The sequence below is a fragment of the Cheilinus undulatus genome, linkage group 2, assembly GCF_018320785.1.
Source record: "Cheilinus undulatus linkage group 2, ASM1832078v1, whole genome shotgun sequence".
In the NCBI taxonomy this organism is placed as follows: Eukaryota; Metazoa; Chordata; class Actinopteri; order Labriformes; family Labridae; genus Cheilinus; species Cheilinus undulatus.
The window spans coordinates 29,521,071-29,544,271 of NC_054866.1; the positions used below are offsets into that span (position 1 = coordinate 29,521,071).

General features: G+C 38.8%; 2 protein-coding genes across 5 annotated transcripts in view; one reads left to right on the top strand and one right to left on the bottom strand.

Moving 5' to 3' along the window:
• The first annotated feature begins 211 nt into the window (after nucleotides 1-211).
• LOC121525561 lies at nucleotides 212-10,809 on the top strand. Of its 4 annotated transcripts, none has more exons than XM_041811610.1 (5): nucleotides 238-292; nucleotides 2,790-2,919; nucleotides 3,381-3,494; nucleotides 9,699-9,741; nucleotides 9,912-10,809. In XM_041811610.1, exons 2-5 carry the CDS (start codon nucleotides 2,866-2,868, stop codon nucleotides 10,091-10,093), a joined length of 393 nt encoding a protein of 130 aa, XP_041667544.1. In that variant the 5' UTR covers nucleotides 238-292; nucleotides 2,790-2,865; the 3' UTR covers nucleotides 10,094-10,809. The 4 variants fall into 4 exon arrangements, 3 of the variants coding, with proteins under 3 accessions (XP_041667544.1, XP_041667553.1, XP_041667560.1); XM_041811619.1 differs by having other exon boundaries at nucleotides 248-292; nucleotides 2,793-2,919; XM_041811626.1 differs by having other exon boundaries at nucleotides 248-292; nucleotides 2,793-2,919; nucleotides 9,957-10,809.
• Nucleotides 10,810-20,793: 9,984 nt separating this feature from the next.
• Nucleotides 20,794-23,201, bottom strand: part of LOC121522257 (Down syndrome cell adhesion molecule-like protein 1 homolog) — a 173,559-nt gene continuing 171,151 nt past the window's right edge. Inside the window, exon 35 of the mRNA XM_041806429.1 lies at nucleotides 20,794-22,116. Coding sequence (XP_041662363.1) covers nucleotides 21,542-22,116 — 575 coding nt within the window. The 3' untranslated portion in view covers nucleotides 20,794-21,541. The remainder of the gene's footprint in view (nucleotides 22,117-23,201) is intronic.

Below are 23,201 nucleotides of genomic sequence, written 5' to 3' on the forward strand. Positions count from 1 at the left end.
TTAATTAAGAGCAGAGGTCAGTACACAGTAACCAATCAGGATCAGGCAGAGGTATCCAAAACGGCTGATAACTAGATCTAATACGAAACTAGGAAACACGAAGATAAAGGCTGGTACTCTTAACACAAGATTGAAGACGAACTGGCACATGAGGAAGGGACTAGGGAGAGTAAATACACTAGGGAGGGGGAAGACAATGAGACACAGGTGAAACACAGTGGGTGATCACAGAGGCGGGAAACTCACACACAGGGGAAGGGCAGGAAACAGACCTAAAACAGAGAGACAAAAGGTAAGTCACCAAAATAAAAAAGGAAACAAGACCACACATGAGGGAATAAAATAAAACTACTATCCTGGAGCTGTGACATAATCTGCACTATGTCCTGTCATGACAAGTATAAACAGAATATTAGAATTTTTTGCAAATTTACACTCATAAACGGCATTTGGGAAAGGGAAGAGCCTTTGAAAAAAACTCAGAGGGTGATTGGATGAACTTTCTGTCTGTCACATCTTTATGGGCCAATAGGAGCAACAAAACACGTGACACAGCTGACCGTGAGCTGATTAAACTCCATCAGAGCTGCATAACGTGAACCATGGTGACTGTAGACATGTCAGTACACGACTTCTGTCATTTTTGAAAAGAAAACAACTCACTGCTGTTCTTTATTCTTTTAACAAAGAATTTTTGTCAAGTTCTGATAAAACTGGCGCTTTAGCAGCATTCACGCTAATGTCTTCTGCCATTATTGCCCCGGCCTCTTGTTGCTGCTTGCTTACGTCACGACTCCAACGCTGATTGGTGCTGTCACTTTCTAACCCGACCCAGTGAGAAAGGCGGAAACGGGCGTATAAGGTTACTGAAATATCACATCAACATACGTAATCAGACTCTTTGCAACAATACTTTAAATTTAGCTCAGGTACTTTCCATTTCTCTTGCTGGTTAACCCCTTAAAGCCTATGTATCATATTTGATACACACCTTTATGAGATCTCTATCAAATTAACATGATCAATAAATTACTTGACAACTGTTTGAATACAATCAGATAAATGATAAAAATGCCCTCCAGTGGATTATCAGTTGCCAAAAATGCCTATTGTATCAAATATGACACAAAAAATAATATGTTACATTTTTTGGTAATTTTTCTTTATTTAAATTTCAGTAGAGTTAAATGAACATTTCAGTTCCAGAAAAGGAGAATTTTCTGGCTTTTATTTGAGATATCAGGCTTTTAGGGGTTAATGAGATGTTCTTCACCTTGATTGGTGTCCACCTGTGGTAAATTAAATTGACTGGACGTTATTTAGAAAGGCATGCAGCTCTGTATAGAAGGCCTCACTGCACATCACCATAAACACACCATCCCCACTTTGAAGCACGGTGGTGGCAGCATCATGCTGTGGGGATGCTTCTAGATTTATTATCCAGCAAGACAATGACACCAAGCATATAGCGAAAGCTAAACAGAAATTGATAAAAGACAAGGTAAATGTTCTGGAGAGGCAGAGTCAAAGCTCAGACTGCAATCCAATAGAGAATTTGTGGCTGGAATTGTTCATGCCTGATGCCTCAGAGCTTGAGCTGTTTTGCAAAGAAGAATGGAGTAAAACTGAGATGTGCAAGCCTGAGTGAGGAGTAGCCACACAGACTCAGTGCTGTGATTGCAGTTAAAGATGCATCTACTAAATGCTGCATCAAAGGGGATACATTTTTTTGCACTTATTTTAAATTACTTTTTTTTTTAAATTGATATTACTTTGTAGAAATCTGTTTTCACTTTGACATTATAGATTTTTTTTTTTTTTTTTTTGTCTAAAAAGCCAAATTATATCGACCATGATTGATTTATAAAATGGTTAAAAGGGTAAGGGTACTTTTTATGGGCACTACATGTGCAAGATTACACTTATTGATCAGAATGTGTATTTTGAACTTAAATAAGAGACTGAGAGTGAATAGTAAAGCATCAAAATAGATTCTGATTATCCACAAAAAGTCCCTTGGGAGGACCTTTGGCCCTAACAGCAATGTTTAAGTCCCTCATCTGTTCTTATATCAAATGAATTATAAATATGTAGATCCCTGTAGACTTGTTGTAACAATGGGTAAAACTATGATTTGTGGCAGAAGAATGAATATTGCACTAATAGTGTGCATATTTTGAGAAGTTTATGCACACTTTTATCCCCACACATCTTGGTTATTTTATCATTTGACTTGTAAATATACATATGGCCACATTATCCTCATTTAAGTCTCTCTTCATTGACTCATATTGGTTTTTGCCTGGGGCTTCAAAATTCAGGCCGATCCTGCATAGTAAATAAGAGACACCTCTGCTCACTTCCTTGAGACTTCTGGGTCTCTGAAGTTTGACACAACAACCTATAATCAGCATGATAGACATTTGACCTGGAAAGAAAAATAGTTATATAAATTAGCTCTTTTTCTGAGAATCCTAGTGTGTGAATAAAAGCTGATCCTCCTGGCTGCTGCAGAGGTGGGCACTCACCTGAAGGATAAGTCTTGTGTGTGAGAAAAAGATTATCGCATCTCTATTTCTGTCCTGCAAAGCTCTTTAGCAGTCTTCCACTCGTGTGTCACAGACTGTAGAAATAAGGTTTGTGGTTGCATGTGGGCATGCGTATGTGCCTGTTTGTTTATACCTGAGAAACCTATGTGAGTGGAACTCAAGCCTGTGTGTTTGATTGTCCTCCCCTTTGGCGTCTGTCCGTCACCCTCCTGATTACACCTGTGTGGACCTTTCCTGCAGCAGGACTGAAGAAGACAATCAAAACTAAGAAGAACTTTTAAGGAACAACAGAGAAACAAAAGGAAGAGTGGTCAAGATGTTGATCACCATGCTTACAGCTATGTACGTGATGGTCAGAGTCGTAGAATCGGTAAGATGATCATTATGTTAAAAGCAATAGGAGCAGAAATCCAGCTGACTTAAACTTTCATTAATACCCTGTATAAATGGTGTGAAAATAGTGGGGTTTCTTCCTTTAAAAATCCAAACATTGTTGTGTTGAATTTTAATCAGCTTTACAGTATATTCACCAAAATATGACTAGGGGGGTTTTAAAAGAGGCTTATATTGATAGCATCCAGCTGCAATCAATGTGGTTTTGATTCTAATAAGCTGCATTCATCTCTGCCTCTGTTCTCATTATGTAATACATCAAGGTTCTTATACATGTGTTTCCTTAAATTGTCTGATAATGGTCCCATACTTTTTTTAGTAAACCTGCAAAGTTCACAGAAAAAGGCCTTCACACTCACAGCTGGGTGAGGACATTACTTCTGTTTCATACTCACCCAGACATGTACATCTCTCACCTCACCATCCTTTGTCTTACAGATAGGCACGCGGTTTGCACGGCAACAGGACCCTTTGCCTTACTTGGTGTCCCAGCCTTTGCCTTGGCAGGTTCACTCTGTGTCACACAGCCGCAGGAGCAGCAAAGCAGAAGAGGTCAGTTATGAGAGAGCCTGTTTATCACTATTGCTGATCTCAGGATTGAAGACAGCTGCTGCATTCATTCGGCTTAATTATCTCCTCGGCTGGACTGTAACTTCCATAGTTGTAATCTGAGCATCAATGATAGAATAAAACACAGGTTTTCTCTCTTTACATGTATATTTTATATATTTATTTTATACATTAGATGGCAGTCTGTTTATAATTTCCACTCCATGTTGATGCAGTCACATGAGGCAGCTAGCTACATGTAAGCTATCAGCTGCTATCAGACTAATTGGGGCTAATTTAGTGATGGAAATAGGATTCAGGAGAAACCTGCTGCAAGAGCAGAGCTAGAGAGAAACCAGAAAAACCTAGATTATCTTTCAAACCTTCTCCATTGCTCCCTATGGACTTTCCTGGGTTAAGCATAGGATGGACTGATCTGAATGAAAAACATTTAGATGATTAGTGCACTGAAGCTATATCAGTCAGTTCACTCACATTTGCAATTGTTCAAACATTCATTACAGCAGCATAACATGTTAGTGTTTAACGTCAAGCTCCAACCTCATCACTCTTTGCAGATTTATCTTACAGAAATTGAGAAGTGATGAAAGAAAATCTTTAATCAGCATTGGAGCCTACAGGGGGATGCTGGGATGGAGGTGGGTTTAAAGCATGACATAGTACTGATTCAAGGCAAAGCTGGCAGTGGTAGAGCAGAAGAAGATAGCGGAAGTCTTGCAGCTTAAATAGACAGCTGAATTAGGTGGCTGTTTGTCAGGTGATTTGATTATGACACACGTCAGGTGTGAAATTGTCAGCTTGAACTAGCTTGCAGGCATCACTCCATTTGTGGACAAAATAGGTTTCAGAATGAAGCCCAATTAACAAATTAAGTAATCCTACATTTTATAAAGAGGGTAATATTGCCTTTTTCTGATGTGATTATTCTTATCCTAGCTTATTTATTGAATGGCTCTGATTTTTTTTTTTCTTTTTTTTAATGGAGAAACGGTTTATATCAACAAAAAAGTTCAACTTTGTACTTAGTACAAAGTACTAAGTGTTCTTATGTTATATGATGGATTAAAATTATTCCTCATGTTACTCCACAACAGAGAGTACGGCCTCTCTTTGTAAAGTGTCTCAAGATAACTTCAGTTATGATTTGGCACTGTACAAAGATTGATTGACTGACTGGTATTCCCAATACTAAATACTTAATATCAAAACACTGGATACTTGGCCAGAACACTTGTAGATGAGATTCTTCATCTAAATCAAGTTTTCCTGTTAAATACATTTAAATTATAATAAGAAAAGTAAATAAAAATACTAAATACTCTCCTGAAAGTGTAAAGTAATCATTTAAAGACTATTTCACAGTTCACATTTTAACCCACAAAAGGAGAATCAGTTATTTCAAAACATTTTATTAACAGAATATAAGCAAAACTTGCATTAAATTGTGTCTTTTTTTCCTTTGTGGGCTTTTTTAGGCACATAAGAAAATGTAACAAAATTGTAAAAAGGACTTCAGTTTGAAAAAATCTCAGATTTTAATTTTAGGTCCTATTGCCCAGTCCTTAAATAAACTATGAATTAAAGCCAGTATACATTAAAAAATCTTCTCAAACTTTATATTATTATCATAATGTTCAACACCATTTTCACAAAGGCTGTCAAATGATAACATTTTTAATTGTAATTAATTTCAGAATTATTGCAGTTAATCAGAATTTTAAAAAATCCACTTTTGTGTATTTAAAAACGTTTTTTCTCTCATTTTGGATTTTTGTGTGGACTTAAACTAAAGGTAACTGGCTTTCTGTTTGGATACAAACCAGCTTTTATTTTGAAAAAAAGATGGGTAAGATATATTGAGTAGATTGAATATTATGAAATAACCCAACCGCTGAGCTGTCTGTGAACTTTAAAGTGAAATGAGACATGAAGGAGCAGTGGTGGACTGATTTTATGTCACTGTGGCTGCAGGGAGACGCTGCAGTGGCTTAACTAAAGAGTGCTGAAATAAAGCATACAATTCATCACAATAGAAATACACTAATGCACTAATTATTAATCCAAATCAATCATGATTGATGCATAATGCTGACAGCCCTATTTTTACACACTGCAAGTTTTTCTTATATCATGCTGGCCTTCTTAGTTCCCTCATAAGGACTGTGAGAGGCTCCACTAGTGGTGTTCTGAGAGAGAGAGAGAGAGAGAGAGAGAGAGAGAGAGAGAGAGAGCAATCGAGATCATGTGGAAAGTTCAGACGTCAAGCTTGACTCAGCATGTGCGTGTGTAAGCCTGGTCACATGTTCCATGTTTCCTTGTAGTGTCTCGGAGGAGGAATTCAAGAAAGGGGAAGATGGTCTGCAAGGCAGACTTAACCAGCAGCAGACAGCTGATAATATAAATCAGTCAAGATTTGCATCAGGCTTGAATAATGGCACTCAGTGAAGAAAGATATTTTCCACAGCTTTAATGCAGTTAACATTTTTAGGCCTCATGATAGATTCTTGAAATCAAAACGTACATGAAAGGTCAATCTGAAGATAGTCAACATATAAAAAAACAGTTAAGATGGCTGTTTTCTGTTTTTAGTAAAAGATGGCTTTTCCTTCTGACCAGGATGTTTAGCACAGATGAGCAGTAAAAAGGAACTCTTGTGGTACACAACGTGCTGAGGTGAGAAGGTGAAAACTTAGAAGAATAAGTAGGGGGGATAAGGAAAACAACACAGATGTAAAGAAACATAACTGTCACCTCAATGCCACTGGCGAAGAGAGAGATGACCTTACAAGTGAGGTCATGCAGCCCATATGTGTATGTATGGGCGTGAACACACAGCAGGCTCACAGCCAAACAGACTAGTAAGCAGGCTAAACCGGTCCAGTCCCCGCCCTGTTGCTTCACAGACGCTGCTGTGTTTGAGCTCTAATCCTAATCATGGGGATTTATGCTGGAGGTCATTCCTCTCTCTTAAGAAAGGACACTCTCTCAGGTGCAGTCCATCACGCAGGACACAATGTAAAGATGAGCTGAAGATAAAAGCACGTGTGACTGTCTGATTTAGGTGGTATGAAAACAATGTGTCTGACTAGTACCAGATAAGATGCAACAATGATAATCTGCATAGCTCACTTGTATCAGTGCTTCTTGTGCACCACATAACATCTGACTCTTCCTTTTAAGACATCTGTGCATCAGTAAGGTCATTTTTATATTCATGTTGGACTTTATCTTTTTATTGTAGATAAGACAGTTCCCTATGTACAGCCTCGGTACATAGGGCACGTAGACACAAATGTACACTCCCCTCCAAAAGGATTGGAACGGTGGGCCCAATTCCTTTATTTTTGCTGTAGACTAAAAACATTTGGGTTTGACATCAAAAGATGAATATGAGACAATAGATCAACATTTCAGCCTTTATTTCCAGGTATTCACATCTGGATCTGATACACAACTTAGTAGCACCTTTTGTTTGAACCCACCCATTTTTCATGTGAGCAAAAGTGCTGGAGCATGTGACTGACAGGTGTGTTTTGTTGCCCAGGTGTGTCCTATTACATTGATTATTCACACAATAAATAGTGCTGAATGTCTACGCTCAGTTTCAGATTTGGGTTAACCCTGTGCAGACTGCATTTATAGTTACAGGTGTAAACAACATGAAAACCACAGAGCTGTCTATGGGTGAAAAACAAGCGCTTGTGAAGCTAAAAGAATATGGAAAATCAATCAGAACCATGGCACAAACTTTGGCCATAGCCAGTACAACCATTATGAATGTCCTGAAGAAGAAAGAAAGTACTGGTGTACTCAGTAGGGCTGCTAATTTTTATCTGTTTTCCTATTCGAATTTCATTTATTATTTTTTTTTACAGATTTCAAATTATATTCAAATATTTATGCACATTTTTTAATATGTATGTAAAACGTTGAAGAAATAAAGAGCTAAAAGCAAAAGTAGTTAATGTTAATTTTTTTTGTACTTTTTAGTGCAAACACAGCCACCTGCACCATTTAGAGCCATTTCACAGGTATTTTCAGTACTAGCACACAACTTTAAAATGAAAAAACAGGTTAGAAATTAAATGTCAAACAAAATACATTAAATTGCACCGCTTATGGTGGTGATAACATCATGTTTAACATGAACAAAACATTTAAAAAATGTTGATACTATCTTGTTCCTACATGTTTATACCTAAAAACACGAGGTGATCCACGTCTTCTGAATCAAGATCAGAGCGTTTTTTGTTCACTATCGTCGTAGCCATGGGGAAAACTCTCTCTGCCCTGATGGAGGAGCCTGGGATGCACAGGCAACGGTGTGCTAGCTGGGACAGGGGGATACCTGGACTGGAATGTTTTTCACCACGACAGGGGGTTACTGTCGGTGGGCATCGTGGTTTTACTCTCGTACATCAGCATCTGTTGATGCAGCGAAGCCTCACTTGCCAAATCACCGCTAACATGTGCACCACCTTGGCGATAAACATCATAGGCATAATGTAGACACCGCATTGGCCAGTGGGCCATATGTCACCGCTGCCACTGTGCCAGAGGCATTCCTGGGCAAGATGCCTCACTCCTGTGCAGCTTAGGGCTGACAAGATCGTGTGGAATAACATTTCAAGGAATAACAAAACCCTTCACCCCCTGTACTTGCATTTGCTTATGGAACAGTCTTGCCTCTGGTAATATGGCGGACACGTTGACGTATAGCGGCAGCGGACAAAACAGTCAATGAGGCGTCTACGTATATAATGACCATTATGAACATCCCTAAACATCCCCAATGGTGGCCATTGGTGCCTCTTTATTTGGTGTGAAGACTTTATTGTTCATCATGTCACGTGTCATGTGATGGAACATTTGGTTCTTACACCTACATATGGGGGAAGTAGAGGCCAAGGAGAGACAGGAGAGTCTCGAGAACAATTATAAACAGCACAAATATATAAAAAAAACACGTTTCGAATGGTAACTTCAGCTTTCAAATATTAATGAGTTTTTAAATATTTAGATTATATTCGAACCATGAAATGTGTTCCAACAGCCTTAGTACTCAGTAACAGACGTCAGACGGGTAGGGCAAGGAAAACATCAGCCGTTGACGACAGAAATATTTTAAGAGCTGTAAAGAAAGACCCTAAAACAACTGTTAGTGACATCAGCAACAACCTCCAGAGGGCAGGAGTGAAGGTATCACCATCTACTGTTCACAGAAGACTTCATGAACAAAAATACAGAGGCTACACTAGAAGATGCAAACCACTCATTAGCAAGAAAACAGGAAGGCCAGGCCTCAAACATTCTGGGACAAAGTTTTATGGACTGATAAGACAAAGATGAACCTTTACCAAAGTGATAAAAAAAAAAACCTAAAGTTTGTAGAAAGAAAGAATCTGTTCATGATCCCAAACATACAAGCTCATTTGTGAAACACAGTGGAGGTAATGTCATGGCTTGGGCTTGCATGCCATCCTCATTGATAGTGTAAGACATGATGGCAACAGCAAAATGAACTCAAAAGTCTACAGAAACATTTTGTCTGTCAGTTTAAAGAAAGATGCAACCAAACTGATAAGGAGATCCTTCATCATGCAGCAAGATAATGACCCAAAACACACTGCCAAAACAACAAAGGAGTTCATCAGGAGCAAGAAGTGAAAGGTTTTAGACTGGCCAAGTCAATCTCCAGACTTGAACCATATAGAGTATGCATTTTAGCTGCTAAAGGGAAGACTGAAGGGAGTAACCCCCAAAACAAACAACAAATGAAAGAAGCTGCGGTGAAAGCCTGGAAAAGCATTAAAAAAAAGAGGAAAGCAGTTTGGCTTGATGCTGTTAACTGCAAGTGAAGGATGTGTAACTAAGTATTAAATCGTATTCAGTTTAATCTGTTTTAAATCTTTCTGTTCCAATACTTTTGCTAACCTGACAATTTGGTGTTCTATTACAAATAATGCTGTCTTCTAAGTTTTGTATCAGATCCAGATGTAAACACCTGGAAATAAAAGCTGAAATGTTGACCCCTTGTTTCACAATCATCGTTGGATGCCAAACCCAAATGTTTTCAGTCTACAGCAAAAATAAAGGAATTGGCCTCACTTTTCCAATACTTTTGGAGGGGAGAGTATGTGCCCTGTTGGGTTGTCTTTTAACACAGCACTTCTGTTTCTTTCACAGTTTGATGGCCTCAGGAGGAACAGCATAGGCGTGTACAGAAAGAGTGAGTATCACTGTTAATTCATGAGAAACGCAGGCTATTTTTCTGCTTTAATAACTGCCATGTAAAAGTGAAAACTTTGAGGTTGGATTTGAATTGTCAAACCTTCAATCAGAAAAATAGCCCGCTTGAATCCTAATGTTTGTACTATGTGCTTGAACTCGTTGCTACAGACTACATCTCTGTGGCTTTTGCCTCTGCCTCTCTGTTGTGCTCAGACTCCAACGCCAGCAATGGGACGTGCCCTGTGCCCCCTGTTCCCCCCCTCAGCCCTGTGGAGGTGGAGAAGGCCGCCGCCACAATCCAGACCCACTTCAGGAAGTTCCAGCAGAAGAAGCAAAAGAATGGGAAGTAAAGGGACAGAGAGGGGCGTGGCAGTGGTGTAGCAATCAGGTGGGACATTTAGATTCACCACAGGATGGATAAACTGTGTGATGACACACATGTTTGCAGATCTACATTCAGGCAGTGTTTAACACTAATAGATGTCCTGGGCGAGTGGTACAGAATAATCTATAACATAAAAGTGATAGAGTACATTTAAATCCTCACTTGTAATACTTATTTAAAACATACTATGTTAATTTGCTGTATGTCTGAATGTGAGGGTGTGACTGTGAGTCATTTATTTGTGTTTTAAGTTTGTAACTTACATTTTTTGTCAACAATGTGGATCTCTCTATTAAAAAAGCTAAATGACTATTTCAGTAGCTGCCTCTGAGCCAGTATTTTGTTTCATTGCAACACAGTGCCCTCTAGTGGTTTAATCGGGATATTATTTTGTTTTTCTCGGATGTTTCATCCAAAACTGCAAATGTACCCCCAGAAATTCCCTATATCTTTTCTTCTTCTTCTTTAAAAAAAAAAAAAAAAAAGAATGCACTGATAAATACTTTTCATGCTGTAAGGGTATTTTAAATGATAAGCGATAAACCTAAACTAAAAATTCGGAATAGCAAGATGACTATAAACAAAAGAATGAAATTACCACGAAATTATAAAATCATTAAATCCTGAAACAAAGCAGCAGCCAATCACAGAACTTGTTCTGCCTTTTTCGCCTTGATTGATAAAGAGTCTGTAATGAAAAGTAGTTTTATGAAATAAAATATAACCAAAATAAATCTGTGGTGATTTGTCTTATTGAAGATGGAATTGTAAACTGTAATAATTTACAGTAAGTTGTTTTTTTTTTTTGTATATTTATCCACATAATGAATTATCTAATATTTCCTATAATTGCGTAATTAATCATTTTAATTAGGCTAACTATTTTCATATTCCTCAAGACCTGCAAATTAATAGTTAACCTTTTAGTACTTAAAGCTCCCGTTAGGCCTTTGATGCTAAGTATGACTTTAATCTCTGTAAGAGCCATCATAGCAAATAAGATTGTCAGGGACAAGCTGATTCTTTATAGACAGTTATATCTAATGCCTGCAACTACTGCCAAGGGACAGGTGTTTTGATCCAATTTTAATTCAGCGAAGGAATAAATGATCAGCAGTCTACCTGGTGTTTTTCTTTTCAACTGAGCAGGTGCTCTGAGCCTGTTTGGGTCAATCTTTTCTGTGCAGACTGCTGCGTGCTGTCAGAGGCTTTGCTGAAAATAGACTTGGAACATTACTTAACTGGAGCAGAGTGGTACTTCAGGACTGACCAAACCCAAAGACTGACTAGGAAAGGAGCGCAGTACACAGCATGGATGGAATGCTGAGCAGATGGACTATGTGGGGTTAAAGGACGACAAGGAGAAATTCCATAGAAAAATATGATAGGCACTATTTTGTGACAAGAAGTGAAAGTGCCTCATGTTGATATATGTAGGGATTAGGGCTGAATGATTTGGGAATTGCGGACTGTGATTTGATATGCAAGTAATTAAAAAAAAAAAGTGTAAGTTAAGTTTTACTTATTTGTGCAACTTACAGCCTTGTAACAATCATCATGATAACCAGGGATGAATGATTTTGAAAAAATACCCAACTGTAACTAATTTTGACTCATATTGCAAATGCAATGTGAGTTGTATTGAAAGGCATGATCATTTTTTATGTCCTTCTCTTGTTTTAATATGAACAACTTACAAACATAAGGAAAGTAGGATTTAAAAAATATAAATTCTCAAAAAATTTCATCCTTTAACCTTTGCATGATGTGTAGAGCATAGCATCTCTGTTGCAAAAAAAATGCATCAAAGTGTTATTTTGACACATTTCAGGTCAAAGAAATTATGCTCCTTCTGTGTTTTGAAAATTGCAGGAATAATTTAATATAAATGATGATTAATTGCCCAGCCTTAGTAGGGATGGCAATCAAAATCTGGTACCATGTCAGTACATCCAGTACCTAAAATCTCACGACACAGATTTGGCTTTTTATCTCAGTACCACTCACCAAATTTCAGGCCAAAGATGCTTCTGTTTTCAAAATTGGCTCCTGGCATTCTAGTGAAGCAGATAAGTGAAATAATCATTCAAATGGTGATACAAGCATGAAATCTGGTACATGTACTCTTCAAGGTTTACTCTTCTCAAAAATAATGCTGGCCACGCAAAAATCCAAGATGGTGGTCCTTATTCAAGATGGCCAACACATCACACTGAGACCCATTGTAATGTGTAAAAAAAAAAAAAACACAATTATTGTCCAAGTCTAGGTCTTTGGACTCAAATGGCAAGTGAAAGTAATTTGTCCGCGGCAGTTGCATATTAGACTTTAATCAAGATGGCGTCAAAAGACAAATTTCACCATATCTCAGCTACTAATAGAGATAGACAAATGATTTTTGTGTGTAATCCTACCTTTTTTGGGTCAGAGAATCTAATAAACTTGTTCTAATAACCATAAAGGCTACCTGAACTGCTGCATCAAAATGGCATTAAGGATGTCTGCCAAGAAACACATATTTTCATTTTAAAATGTTGCCGGGTGCACCAGTAGTTGAGTGATTAAAGCACGCACCATGTACACAGTCAGCCGGGGTTTAAATCCAGCCTGAGGTCCTTAGCTGCATGTCTCTCCCCCATCTCGCCCCTGTTTCTGAGTCTTGCACTGTCCTCCTCTATCCAAACAGTATACTTTGTTTGATCCTGTCTTCCAAAGTTATTTATCCAACAAAGAGAGGAAAAAACACATTTTTGCCTGCTAACTGTGCCTAGTTACAGCGGCAAGAGTCCTTGATATTCAGTTAGTTATCTGGCTACACGTAATGCTAGAGCTAAACGTACCATTGACTTGACTCAGCCAGAGCTGTGTGTCACAACTCACTCTCTCTGCCAGCTGTGGGATGGTATTAATACCGGTTTACCGCCCACCTCTACGTAGCACCGTTTTTTTAAAAACCAGCTTCTCCAGCTCTGTGGTCTCTGTCATTTTCACACTGAGACAGATAAGATGACGTCATCAACAAGCGTTATCGCGGTTGGTCAGTAGAGTCCAAATCTCTACCGCAGGCCAAAGTTATATCATTTATACTGTCTCATACCGTGCACCCCTAGCTGACACTGAACCCCATGCTGAGTTACACAGCAGCGATGTCATCAGTGTGCCCTGGTTGTGTGCTGACATTCACTCTATTGTAATTGTAAACTCTCATCATTGCCTCAGTTCTGTACAAATGTGAAAATAGCTCCACTGGATTCTACGACCCAAGAAATGTATGTGCACACCAAAAAATCATGTATATATGTTCAGTACTTGCCTAGGTATGAATACTTTAAAATAATGGCCATCTTGGATTCCATCTTTGTAATCAAATTTTATGTTATGACAATAATTAAAACAAAACTCATGAAGCTGGTTATCAAGAAACATTTTTTAAAAAAATCATTAGGCAACAATTTTGAAAATGTGGTCAGGCAAGGCAGCCATCTTGAATAAGGACCACCATCTTGGATTTTTGCATGGCCAGCATTATTTTTGAGAAGAGTAAACCTTGAAGAGTACATGTACCAAATTTCATGCTTGTATCACTATTTGAACGGTTCTTGTGAAATATGCAGTTATCCGCTGCGCTGTTCAGAAATGGTCTATCTCAGGGCGCAGATGGCCTAGTGGTTTAAGGTACACCCCATGTACACGGGCGGCCCAGGTTCAAGTCCAGCCTGTGGCACCATTTCCCACATGCCCCTTCCCCATTCTCTTATACCTATTTCTGACTCTATCCACTGTCCTCCTCTAGCAAAAACGGTGTAGAAAGCCTAAGCATATACAGTGCTTAACAAATTTATCAGACCACCTGTCATAAAAACAAGAAAACATAAATATTTTAGAAATCTTTCAAAAACTTGTTTAAAACTAAAAATGTTATTGTTATTTATTTGGTAAGTAACAAACTGAAACAACTAAATAGTCCTTTTTCACACACAATTATCAAAAACTTAATATTTTGTATGGCCTCCTTTGGCCTTGATAACAGCTTGCATTCTTGCTGGCATTGTTTTTATGTACTTGTCCACAGTCTCTTTTGTTATTGAGTTCCAAATAATTTCTAGCTGTTCCCACAGACTTGCTTTAGATGAAACTTTTGTGCCATCAATCTTTGAAGCTACTAAATCCCAAATTTCTTCAATAGGATTCAAATCCAGACTTTGACTTGGCCAGTCCATCAGTTCCAGAACTCCAGATTCCTTTTTCTTGCTCAAATAGTCTCTGCACAGCTGTGAAGTATGCTTGGGGGTCATTGTTTGTTGGTATATGAACCCACGACCAATCAGATTCAGTCCAGAAAGGACTCCATGATGCACTAAGATGTTGTGGTACATGTTCGTGTTCATGATATTGTGGATTTGCACTAATTTGCCCACGCCGTGTCCACAAATGGAACCCCATACCATAATGGAATCTCCACCGTGTTTCACTGTGGGTGCAATGCATCTGGCATCAAAACGTTCTCCAGCTTTTCTGCTGACATAAACATGACAATGCTGACCGGAGAGTTCAAACTTGGACTCGTCCGTCCAGAGTACCTCCTTCCAGTCATCAACAGTCCAGTGTTTGTGCTCCCTGGCAAATCGGAGGCATTTCTGGATGTTTGCGGGCCTCAATAATGGCTTCTTAGCAGCTATTCTTCCCTTTAAGCCTTGTTCCATCAGTCATCTGCTTATGGTCATTCTGGAGACTTTCTCAGACTCTCATCTAGAAGCATTCATCTCTGCCTGAAGATCAGCAGTGGTCCTCCTTCTGTCTCTAGTACTTAAAATCTTGAGGTGTCTGACATCTGCTTCAGTTAATTTTGGTTTCCTGGCTCTTCCTTGGCACATTTTCTAAGTACCAGTCTTAGCAATTGACTCCAAAGCATACTTTACCACACTGTGAGGACACTTTGTCTTTCCCTATTTGTCTCAGAGACCATCCAGCATCATGAAGTGCTTTAATGCTGACTCTTTCATTTTCAGTGAGCTCTCCACGTTTTACCATTTTTAACAGGAATGAGGAATTTCAAACTGAATTCACCCAAATTTGAGCCGGCTCACTGGGCTTCTCTGAGAAGTCAGAAATTTATCAAGCATAACATTCAACCACTAAAACTAATTTTTCTGTTCAGGAATGCAAGCAAATAACTATAATCTGACATATTAATCAAGAAATATTAATGTGCTTTACTATTTTTTTAGTTTTTTTGTAAATCAGTAAATTTAAAAATTAATGGATAACAATAATAATTATATTTTAGCATTAAAAATAATTCGGTTAAAGAGCTTCTACATATTGGTGTATTAACCATTGCAGAAACATAAAAAATAATTTTGGTAATTACCAATGCTGTTAATTTAGGGCAGCTGTGGCATAAACCTTACTTTGGGTAGTGGTCGAATACATTTGTTAAGCACTGTATATATAAAGAAAGAGTTTTCATCCGTCTTTTGACATCACCATAAACCAAAGGTATGGTGTTGAGCTTATTTGTCCATCCATCACTTTTCTATAGGGCTTATCCTGTTGAATGAGAGTTGGGGTACACCCTGGACTGGTCACCAGTCAATTGCAGGGTTGACATATAGAGACGGACAATCTAGAGTGATCAGTTAACTTAATGAGCATGTCTTTGGTGGTGGGAGGAATTCCAGAGTAACTGGAGAACCGACACATGCAAACTCAAAGGCACTGACTGGGAAGTGAAGCAGGAACCTTCTTGCTGTGAGGCAGCAGCACTTATCCCTGCGGTGCTTCACTTTTGGAAATACAATTTGGGAGCTACCTGCTAACAGAAGAAAGTCCATAGCTACTAACTGAATGAGGACATGTCGACATTTGCTGCAGCAGTGGTGGACATGTTCTGGTCAACAATCCATTCTCCTGTGCATGTTTACAGAGACAAGTACATTAGTCCCGATAGATTTCCTTATAGAGCTATAGCCATAGATTGACTTTACTGTGCATGTAAACAGACTAACATGTTACGCTATAATTAATGCATCCTGCTCTAGTTGGGCTAAAACAGTAATAGAAGTCTATGAAAATATTGTCACTAAAAGATTTAGCTGTGAGTAGTGGGTCCACCTGTTTGTGGAAAATTACATTAATTGTAGTTGGGTTAGGTTTCACTTGTGGGAATTTATTGTATAGTTTATGGTTTAAATGTACCCTTATTATTACCTGAGTGTTTTTTTAATGTTGTTTACCATTGTCTTGTTTTTCCCTTTTCCCTCCTAAAGAAATGGATTCAGATATGGTGTATTTACTGGCCCCATTTTTAAAGGATCATTTTAGCGACAGTATAAGAAAAACAAAATGATGCCAAATCCTGGTTGTTTGTTGCAGGTATTACAGTGGAAACCTGAATTTGGTCTACCTGAGTTTGATGTGATAAAAGCTTTTCAACCTTAAAGAGATGGTTCTCTAAATGTCTCCATTATTAACATGTCATTCTGTCCTTGTAGGCTCTGGTTGGATTGCATGCCAATAATTTAGTCATATTTACCCTCATTTTCTGATAACAATCCCTGATTCCTACCTTAACCTTATTGCAAGAAGGGAAAGGGAGTTTGATTTGTAATGCTTAAAATATTTCATAAACATCATTAGGGCTAAGAATTTATCTCTACAGAACCAGTATTCCCGTTATTTAGTCAGTGCATTTTTTTAATTTGAATTTCTCCCTGGATAAAGAAATACTGTAGTCAGTTAAAATTTCTTCACTTTGCAGCCTGCAGTCCTTGCTGTGCTGCTGCATCAGTAAAAAAAACTGAAACACTGTCCTTCAATTTCAAACGTAGTGTGAAAGAATGGATATCATCATCACAGTTCGTAAAAAGATAGCTTTATTGCACAAGGTGTTGAGTACTCTTTTTCTGTTTTTGTTTGTTTTCATAGAAAAGAAAATGTAGAGTTAAACACAAGCATTTGCAAATTGAAGCAACGTTTCCCCATAAAAGTTTAAGGAACAACCTCTGCATTTTTAAAATGTTTTCAATGATCCCTATTTTAAACTGTTCAGTTCACCGGTTCCCTTTTTCGTTTATAACCAGCAAAATTTTCAGAGCATGCAATGCTGCTGTCCTCCCCCATAAAGTGAAAAAAATTAAAAAAGGCAATTTCTAAACCAAGCAACCTGTGACCAAGTAAAAAAGAAGCAAAACAAAATGATATATTAAAAAAATATAAAATAAAAAAGGAGACAATGCAACTAAATTTCCTGTAAGAAAAGAATTCAGTATTGTTAACTATGCATGGTCCACTCTTACATGTTTCAACTGGTCCATAAATCAAGATAAAGCAGTGTCTGTATAACTCTATAGTTTTCAGTAAGTCCTCTTCTGATTCGTTACAATAAGTTCAGTTCAAAGTTTACATTGTGCCCTGGTTTCTAGTGAAGATGTCGAAAATAGTACTCATTTATACAAAACACTTTCCTATGTACACAAATCTTATGTTATGGAGTAAAAATCCTGTTTCATAGGTGGTCATGGGGGACAGTGAGCGAGGGGATCTGATTAGTTGAGCAGATTAGGAAAAGGTTGGGGTAGTATCACATATGAAGTGTGTAGCCATGTGAACACAGAATGAGTCAGTTTGAAAAGTATGTTGTATATTTTTTAAGGAATAAGTCACCTTCGATTATTGACCAGAGTTTAATAGTGACGGGATGTTCCAAACACGAGGAGGAGTTGCTGCCTGTTTCTTTGATTATGGTGGACAGTTTGCCTTTAAAACAATTTCTTACACCTCTAAAATTTCTAAAATTCTAAAATTTCTTACCTGGGTCTCGAAAAAAACAAAAACAAAACATATATTTGGTGTATGCAATCCCCAACTTCATCTCTTGTCACACTTCCTCTTTCAAACTCCATCCATCCATTTTCTACACCACTTATGCAGTTCAGGGTTGCGGGGGGGGGGCAACAGCAATGTGGACATTAACCAGTAAAGGGGAACGAAGGCTGGCGGTGCCGACACTGCTAGCATTAGCTACAGTCTGTAAACCAACTTTGCACCACAACAGTATGAAAAGAAACAATAAAGCATGCTTTTAATTCAATTAAAAAACACACCAATTATGGGATAATACCACATACTTGGCAATCTGATTATTTACTAGGACCTGAAGACTTTTTGAAAATTCGCACTGCTGGGATTGGCTCCAGCCCCCCAAGACCCTGAACTGGATAAGCTGTGACGGTAATGGATGGACAGATTAATCTTATTTAATATGCAAATGTGTATAAATGTGTGTAAATGTGTATAAAAAAAGTCTCACTAGACCAAAGATGAGTAGATTGTTACTTCCAGCTCGTAATACTTTTTATCTGTCTATATAAATGTTTTTATTATCATGTTACATTTTCATAAATATAAACTTGGGTTGATTGCCTAACCTGACACTGAGAAGGAAAGCATAAAGTGTAATAAAATGCCAAAATGTAGTTCAAACATCACATTCTGTTGATTTCTTTTGATAAAGTAAAAGTATCAAAGTGTGACATTTTCCTTAACACTATGAATAAGACATACTTTGATCAAACTGACGTTGTATCAGTGTTTTACATCAGAAACAACTTCACGGAAGAACAGGGGAAGCAGGTTGGTCAGGAGTTTATTCATCACTCCATCTGATATCCATACAACTGGAGTAAGGAAGCCTCACACAGGCGGCCCTTGTTTGTTTTATTCTTAAAACAAGTATTTGCACAATTTAAACCATAAAAGGCCAAAATGAAAGGCATCATAAACATTAACAATGGAAAGAAAATGGATCTCTCCTTTGTTTTTTTTTTTTTAAATAAAGGGAGCATGAATACATATATGAGCAGTTATATTTCTTACTGTGTGACATGTTTATCAGCCTGCAGTCCTGACATTTGAACAGGACTGAACTTCGACACAGATAAGAAACAGAAATACTTGACGGTCTGTTTTTCATTATGTAAAATCGGGTGATGGCAGTGAGATAGTGAACACACCTTTGGAAGGTACAATACAACATTTTACAATAGGCTCACTTACTCTATAGGCTTTCCTTGTTTTACTGTTTCTTTTTCAACACCACACGTTCTGCACTGAGCCATAGACCACAGCTAACCAGCGACACAATCTCACACGATACTTTTACTGTGCTTTTTCCTTTCAGCTGACACCTGCTGTTGTTGCAGCTGGAACATATTAATCACAAGAGAGGGTCATTCTTCAACACTTTTTCTTTCACACCACTTTCTCTCTGAGATCTCCTGTCAATGGTCGTGCTACCCGTTTAAGCCTCCCTCTTCTTTCCTTCTTTCTTCTGTCTTGCAGTTTTTCACTCTGAGCGATTGTCTTGTGATCTTTTATATATATTCTCAATTAGAACGGCTTTTATATTTCTCTGCTTTTTTCAATATTCATATATTTGCTATATATTTGAATAGAAATATATATGTACATACTTTGAAAACAAACATATATCATATCTTTTTTCTATTGCGAGAGCCCTGATGTTAAGTTCTGCCTATGCAAAACATTTGGAGCAACTCTTCTTTTTTTGGAACGATCTTTGTAATGGGATTAAACTTTGGGAGAAAATGAGGGGGAAAAAATTAACGAAGTTAACAGATACAGTACCGTGCATAAAGCTAAAAAGAAACTCCAGTGAGGTTGAAAACATGTCTTTTAGTTTTGAAGACCACTTATGTCTGAGCAAAAATTCCTTCTTTCTGCTACGTTATTCCCTCCCTGTTACTCTAAAACAACTCCAACTCCTATCCACACTTGATCTTACCATCTATAAAGTCATGGTCTGTTTATAAAGCCAAGATCACTTCATACAACTATGATTTTCTTTATACATATCCTTAACTTTGCTTTATGAATGCAACTTGTCTCTCTTGCCAAGGTGTCAGTGAACAACAAGTAGCAGTTCTGCCTGTTTGTGCATATTAGACATCTTCTCTCAGTCTGTCTGTTGTTTTAACTAGCAGCTATGCTAGCAGTAGGTCACAGTGACACTGTATGGATATGATGGGGACGGGACGAGGAGACATGACAGTGGGGAAGATAGGGAATGGGAAGAGTGGATACAGATAAAATTTGTCAACAAAAGATAAATAGCACTGTGGTGCCATGATGAATCACAAAAAGTTCTCTTTTTGTTCTGAGAGAGAGAGAGAGAGAGAGAAAAATATTTCTTCTTTGTACCCTACTTTCTATTCAGTATTTCCCATTTCCTAAGCATTGCTGTCAATTACACTTGAAAAAAGATCTAGTTCAAAATGTTGGAACCAAATTAGGATCATATTGTTACATCATCAGCATAAGTATTGATACTGTCCCCAAATCCCCTTTCACAGGTATAAAATGAGCAGTGGGGGTTTGGAGTTGGGGGTCAGTTTTGACACAGACGTCTGCCCGAGAGGTCAGCATACAGATTGATTTTTCTTTTCTTTTTTTTTTTTAAAAAAGGTCCACTGTTGGTGTGTGCCTGCCACATGTATACATATATATATTTACACATATACACCCACACGCACACACACGCAGGATTTCTGTTACTTGGATCCATTCTAACTTTTTCTTAGTGCACATGAGATTATATTTCCATAACTTAAAAATAAATGAAAAAAAAACCCTGATGGAGAAAAGGTTTGGATTCATCTTTCACTTGACTTTTTTTTTTTTTATCTCCGTTTCTTTGAGTCTTTTTATAAAAGCATCAATTAAGACCACTATGCTGTTCCCCAGCAAATTCCCCAGATCATGAGACTGTTATCAAGCCGTTCTTCAAGTTCTTCTAATGTATGAATCACTGATGGAGCAACCTCTCTGTGTCAGAGTAATACCACAGTTGGTGCTTAATGCATACAGTAGAAGCATCCTGCCATGGCACAATGCTGTGATATGAGCTCTCCTTCCATCAGAGATCAGAGAAGTAACAGATTTAAAAACCTAAAAACCTTAAAAAAATCAAACCACCTGGTTCACTCAACCACTGTCTCAATCCAGAAAACCAGACAGTGCCTGTGGAAAGCATTTTGTGCATAAGTACTGTGTCCTTGTCAAAAAAATGAAATAATGAAGTGAACAGATAGGTCATCTATGTTTTGGCAAGTGATTTCCAGGGTGATGAAATAAGAGCTAGAGAAAGATGACACAATAGTAATAGAAAGCAATCAGGCAGAAAGAAAGGCAAACCCCTGTGCTGTGGAGACCCACCTCTGACCCTTTCATACAGTCGTGTCCCCCTGCAGCCTGGCACAGAGCAGGCACTGACGGGTCAGCTGTGCATGTGTATGGTCCTCGCCACACCTTTCATAGAGGCTCCGGGCAAGTGCTGGCTCGACCGGCCAGCTTTCTGGTAAGAGTTACAGTGACAGGCCGCAGTGACGGCAGGCTACACCAGTGTGTACGACTTGGAGTAGGCTCCTGCCCCTCCGTCTCTCTGCTTCTGCAGTCTGCCTAAGCCCGAGGAGCTGCTCTCCAAGAGAGAGTCTCTGGATCCTCCCATCTTGGAGGAGGATGAGGAGGCACCTCCGGGAGTCCCTCCTGCGGCCCCTCCACCAGAGGAGGATGAAGCCCCGGCAGCTGCAGCTGTGGCAGCAGCTGCTGCCGCTGCACTCTGGGCCACCGAGGAAGAGGAGCCGGGCATGGTGAGAGTCCTCTGGGGAAGTGTGGAGCTGCTAGAGCTAGCAGATGCCCCTCCACTCCCACTGGCTCCAACACCTCCTGTTGCTCCTGAGGAGGCCCCGGAGGAGGTGAGGTTGGATAGGCCAGAGTGGCCCATTGTTAGAGCTTGCTGCTTTGCAGAGTCCATAGTCACATGACGGCCCTGGGTGTGGTACGCCCTCTGGGCCAGGCCACGAATGGAGGCTTCACGTGGGGGGACCACTGGACACGGGTCATGATGCTCTGACTGCTTTCGGAAGAAAGGGTCTGACTTCATGTAGAGGGGGAGGTTACAGTAATCACCTGCAAGGGGAGAAAAACAATTCATGTTATTGACAAACCTGCACGGTGTAAAGACATCAGATTTATTTTTCGACTACTTTAAACTGAAACCGCTTTCCCTAATATCACAGTTATCTGTTTTTCTATTTGTTGCAGACTCTCTGTTAGGGATGTACAAAAGTGGATTTTTTCCAATATCCGATATGCCCATGCTGATACCTACACACTGTTCTTATTGTTAAGAGCACCAAGTGTCTTTTTTTTAGTCATTAACACAGTTACAATTACTAAAAATTTAGAGCACTCGTTACTTTTACACCCTGCAACTTGATGATTAAGATGAGAAAACATCTGGTTCAGCAGATGACATGACACCAATGTAAGGAGCATCCTGGGGGGAAAGAGGACCACTGCTACAAAGACACACAACCCAACACACACAGAAACTCAAATACACAAATGGCTGAGCACTGGAGCATTAGCTTCCTGTCTGTGATATATCAGCATTATTTTTCCCTCCTGAAGATAGAGGCCAAAAAGAGAAAAGGAAAGGAAAGAAACATAAACAAAAGGAAAGAAACTTTTTCCCACTGCCAAGAACAGTAACTAGGGATGGGACCGATCCAATCCAATATCGGTATCGGTCACGATATGGCCATAATTAATAGAACATGAAGCAGTCTGTGTGTAACTGAGATAGTATTAGTTGGGGATGTTCTTAGCGGTATACACCTAGTAGATTAAACGTAAATCTATATTTAGAATAGTCATAACTAGTCTAAAGATGAGAGAACACAAAGAAGAGTGGGTGTGATGTTAGCCTGATACTCCCTACAGCATGGCTAGCATTGAAAGCTAGCGCCGCTAGTGCCTTCAATCCTCTTTGCAGATTAATATCGTGCTTTGATATTTGGCCTCTTGTCACTTCGGGTGAGTAGACATATGTGAGCTTAACCCTCGACAGCCCACATACCACTTTATTTACATTTACTACTTTGGAAAACTGTCGTACTGTGGTCTTCTTACTAGACGCTAACAGCTTAGCCCTCTCATTGTGTATATCCGGTGAAGGGTCAGAGAGGAAGGCTGCGGCCATTAACTGAAGC

Coding starts and splice junctions, on each gene's coding strand:
- LOC121525561 (XM_041811610.1), top strand. CDS start 2,866: ATGTTGATCACCATGCTTACAGCTATGTACGTGATGGTCAGAGTCGTA. Junction 2,920..3,380: donor TGGTCAGAGTCGTAGAATCG/GTAAGATGATCA, acceptor TTTGTCTTACAG/ATAGGCACGCGGTTTGCACG. Junction 9,742..9,911: donor CATAGGCGTGTACAGAAAGA/GTGAGTATCACT, acceptor TCGTTGCTACAG/ACTACATCTCTGTGGCTTTT.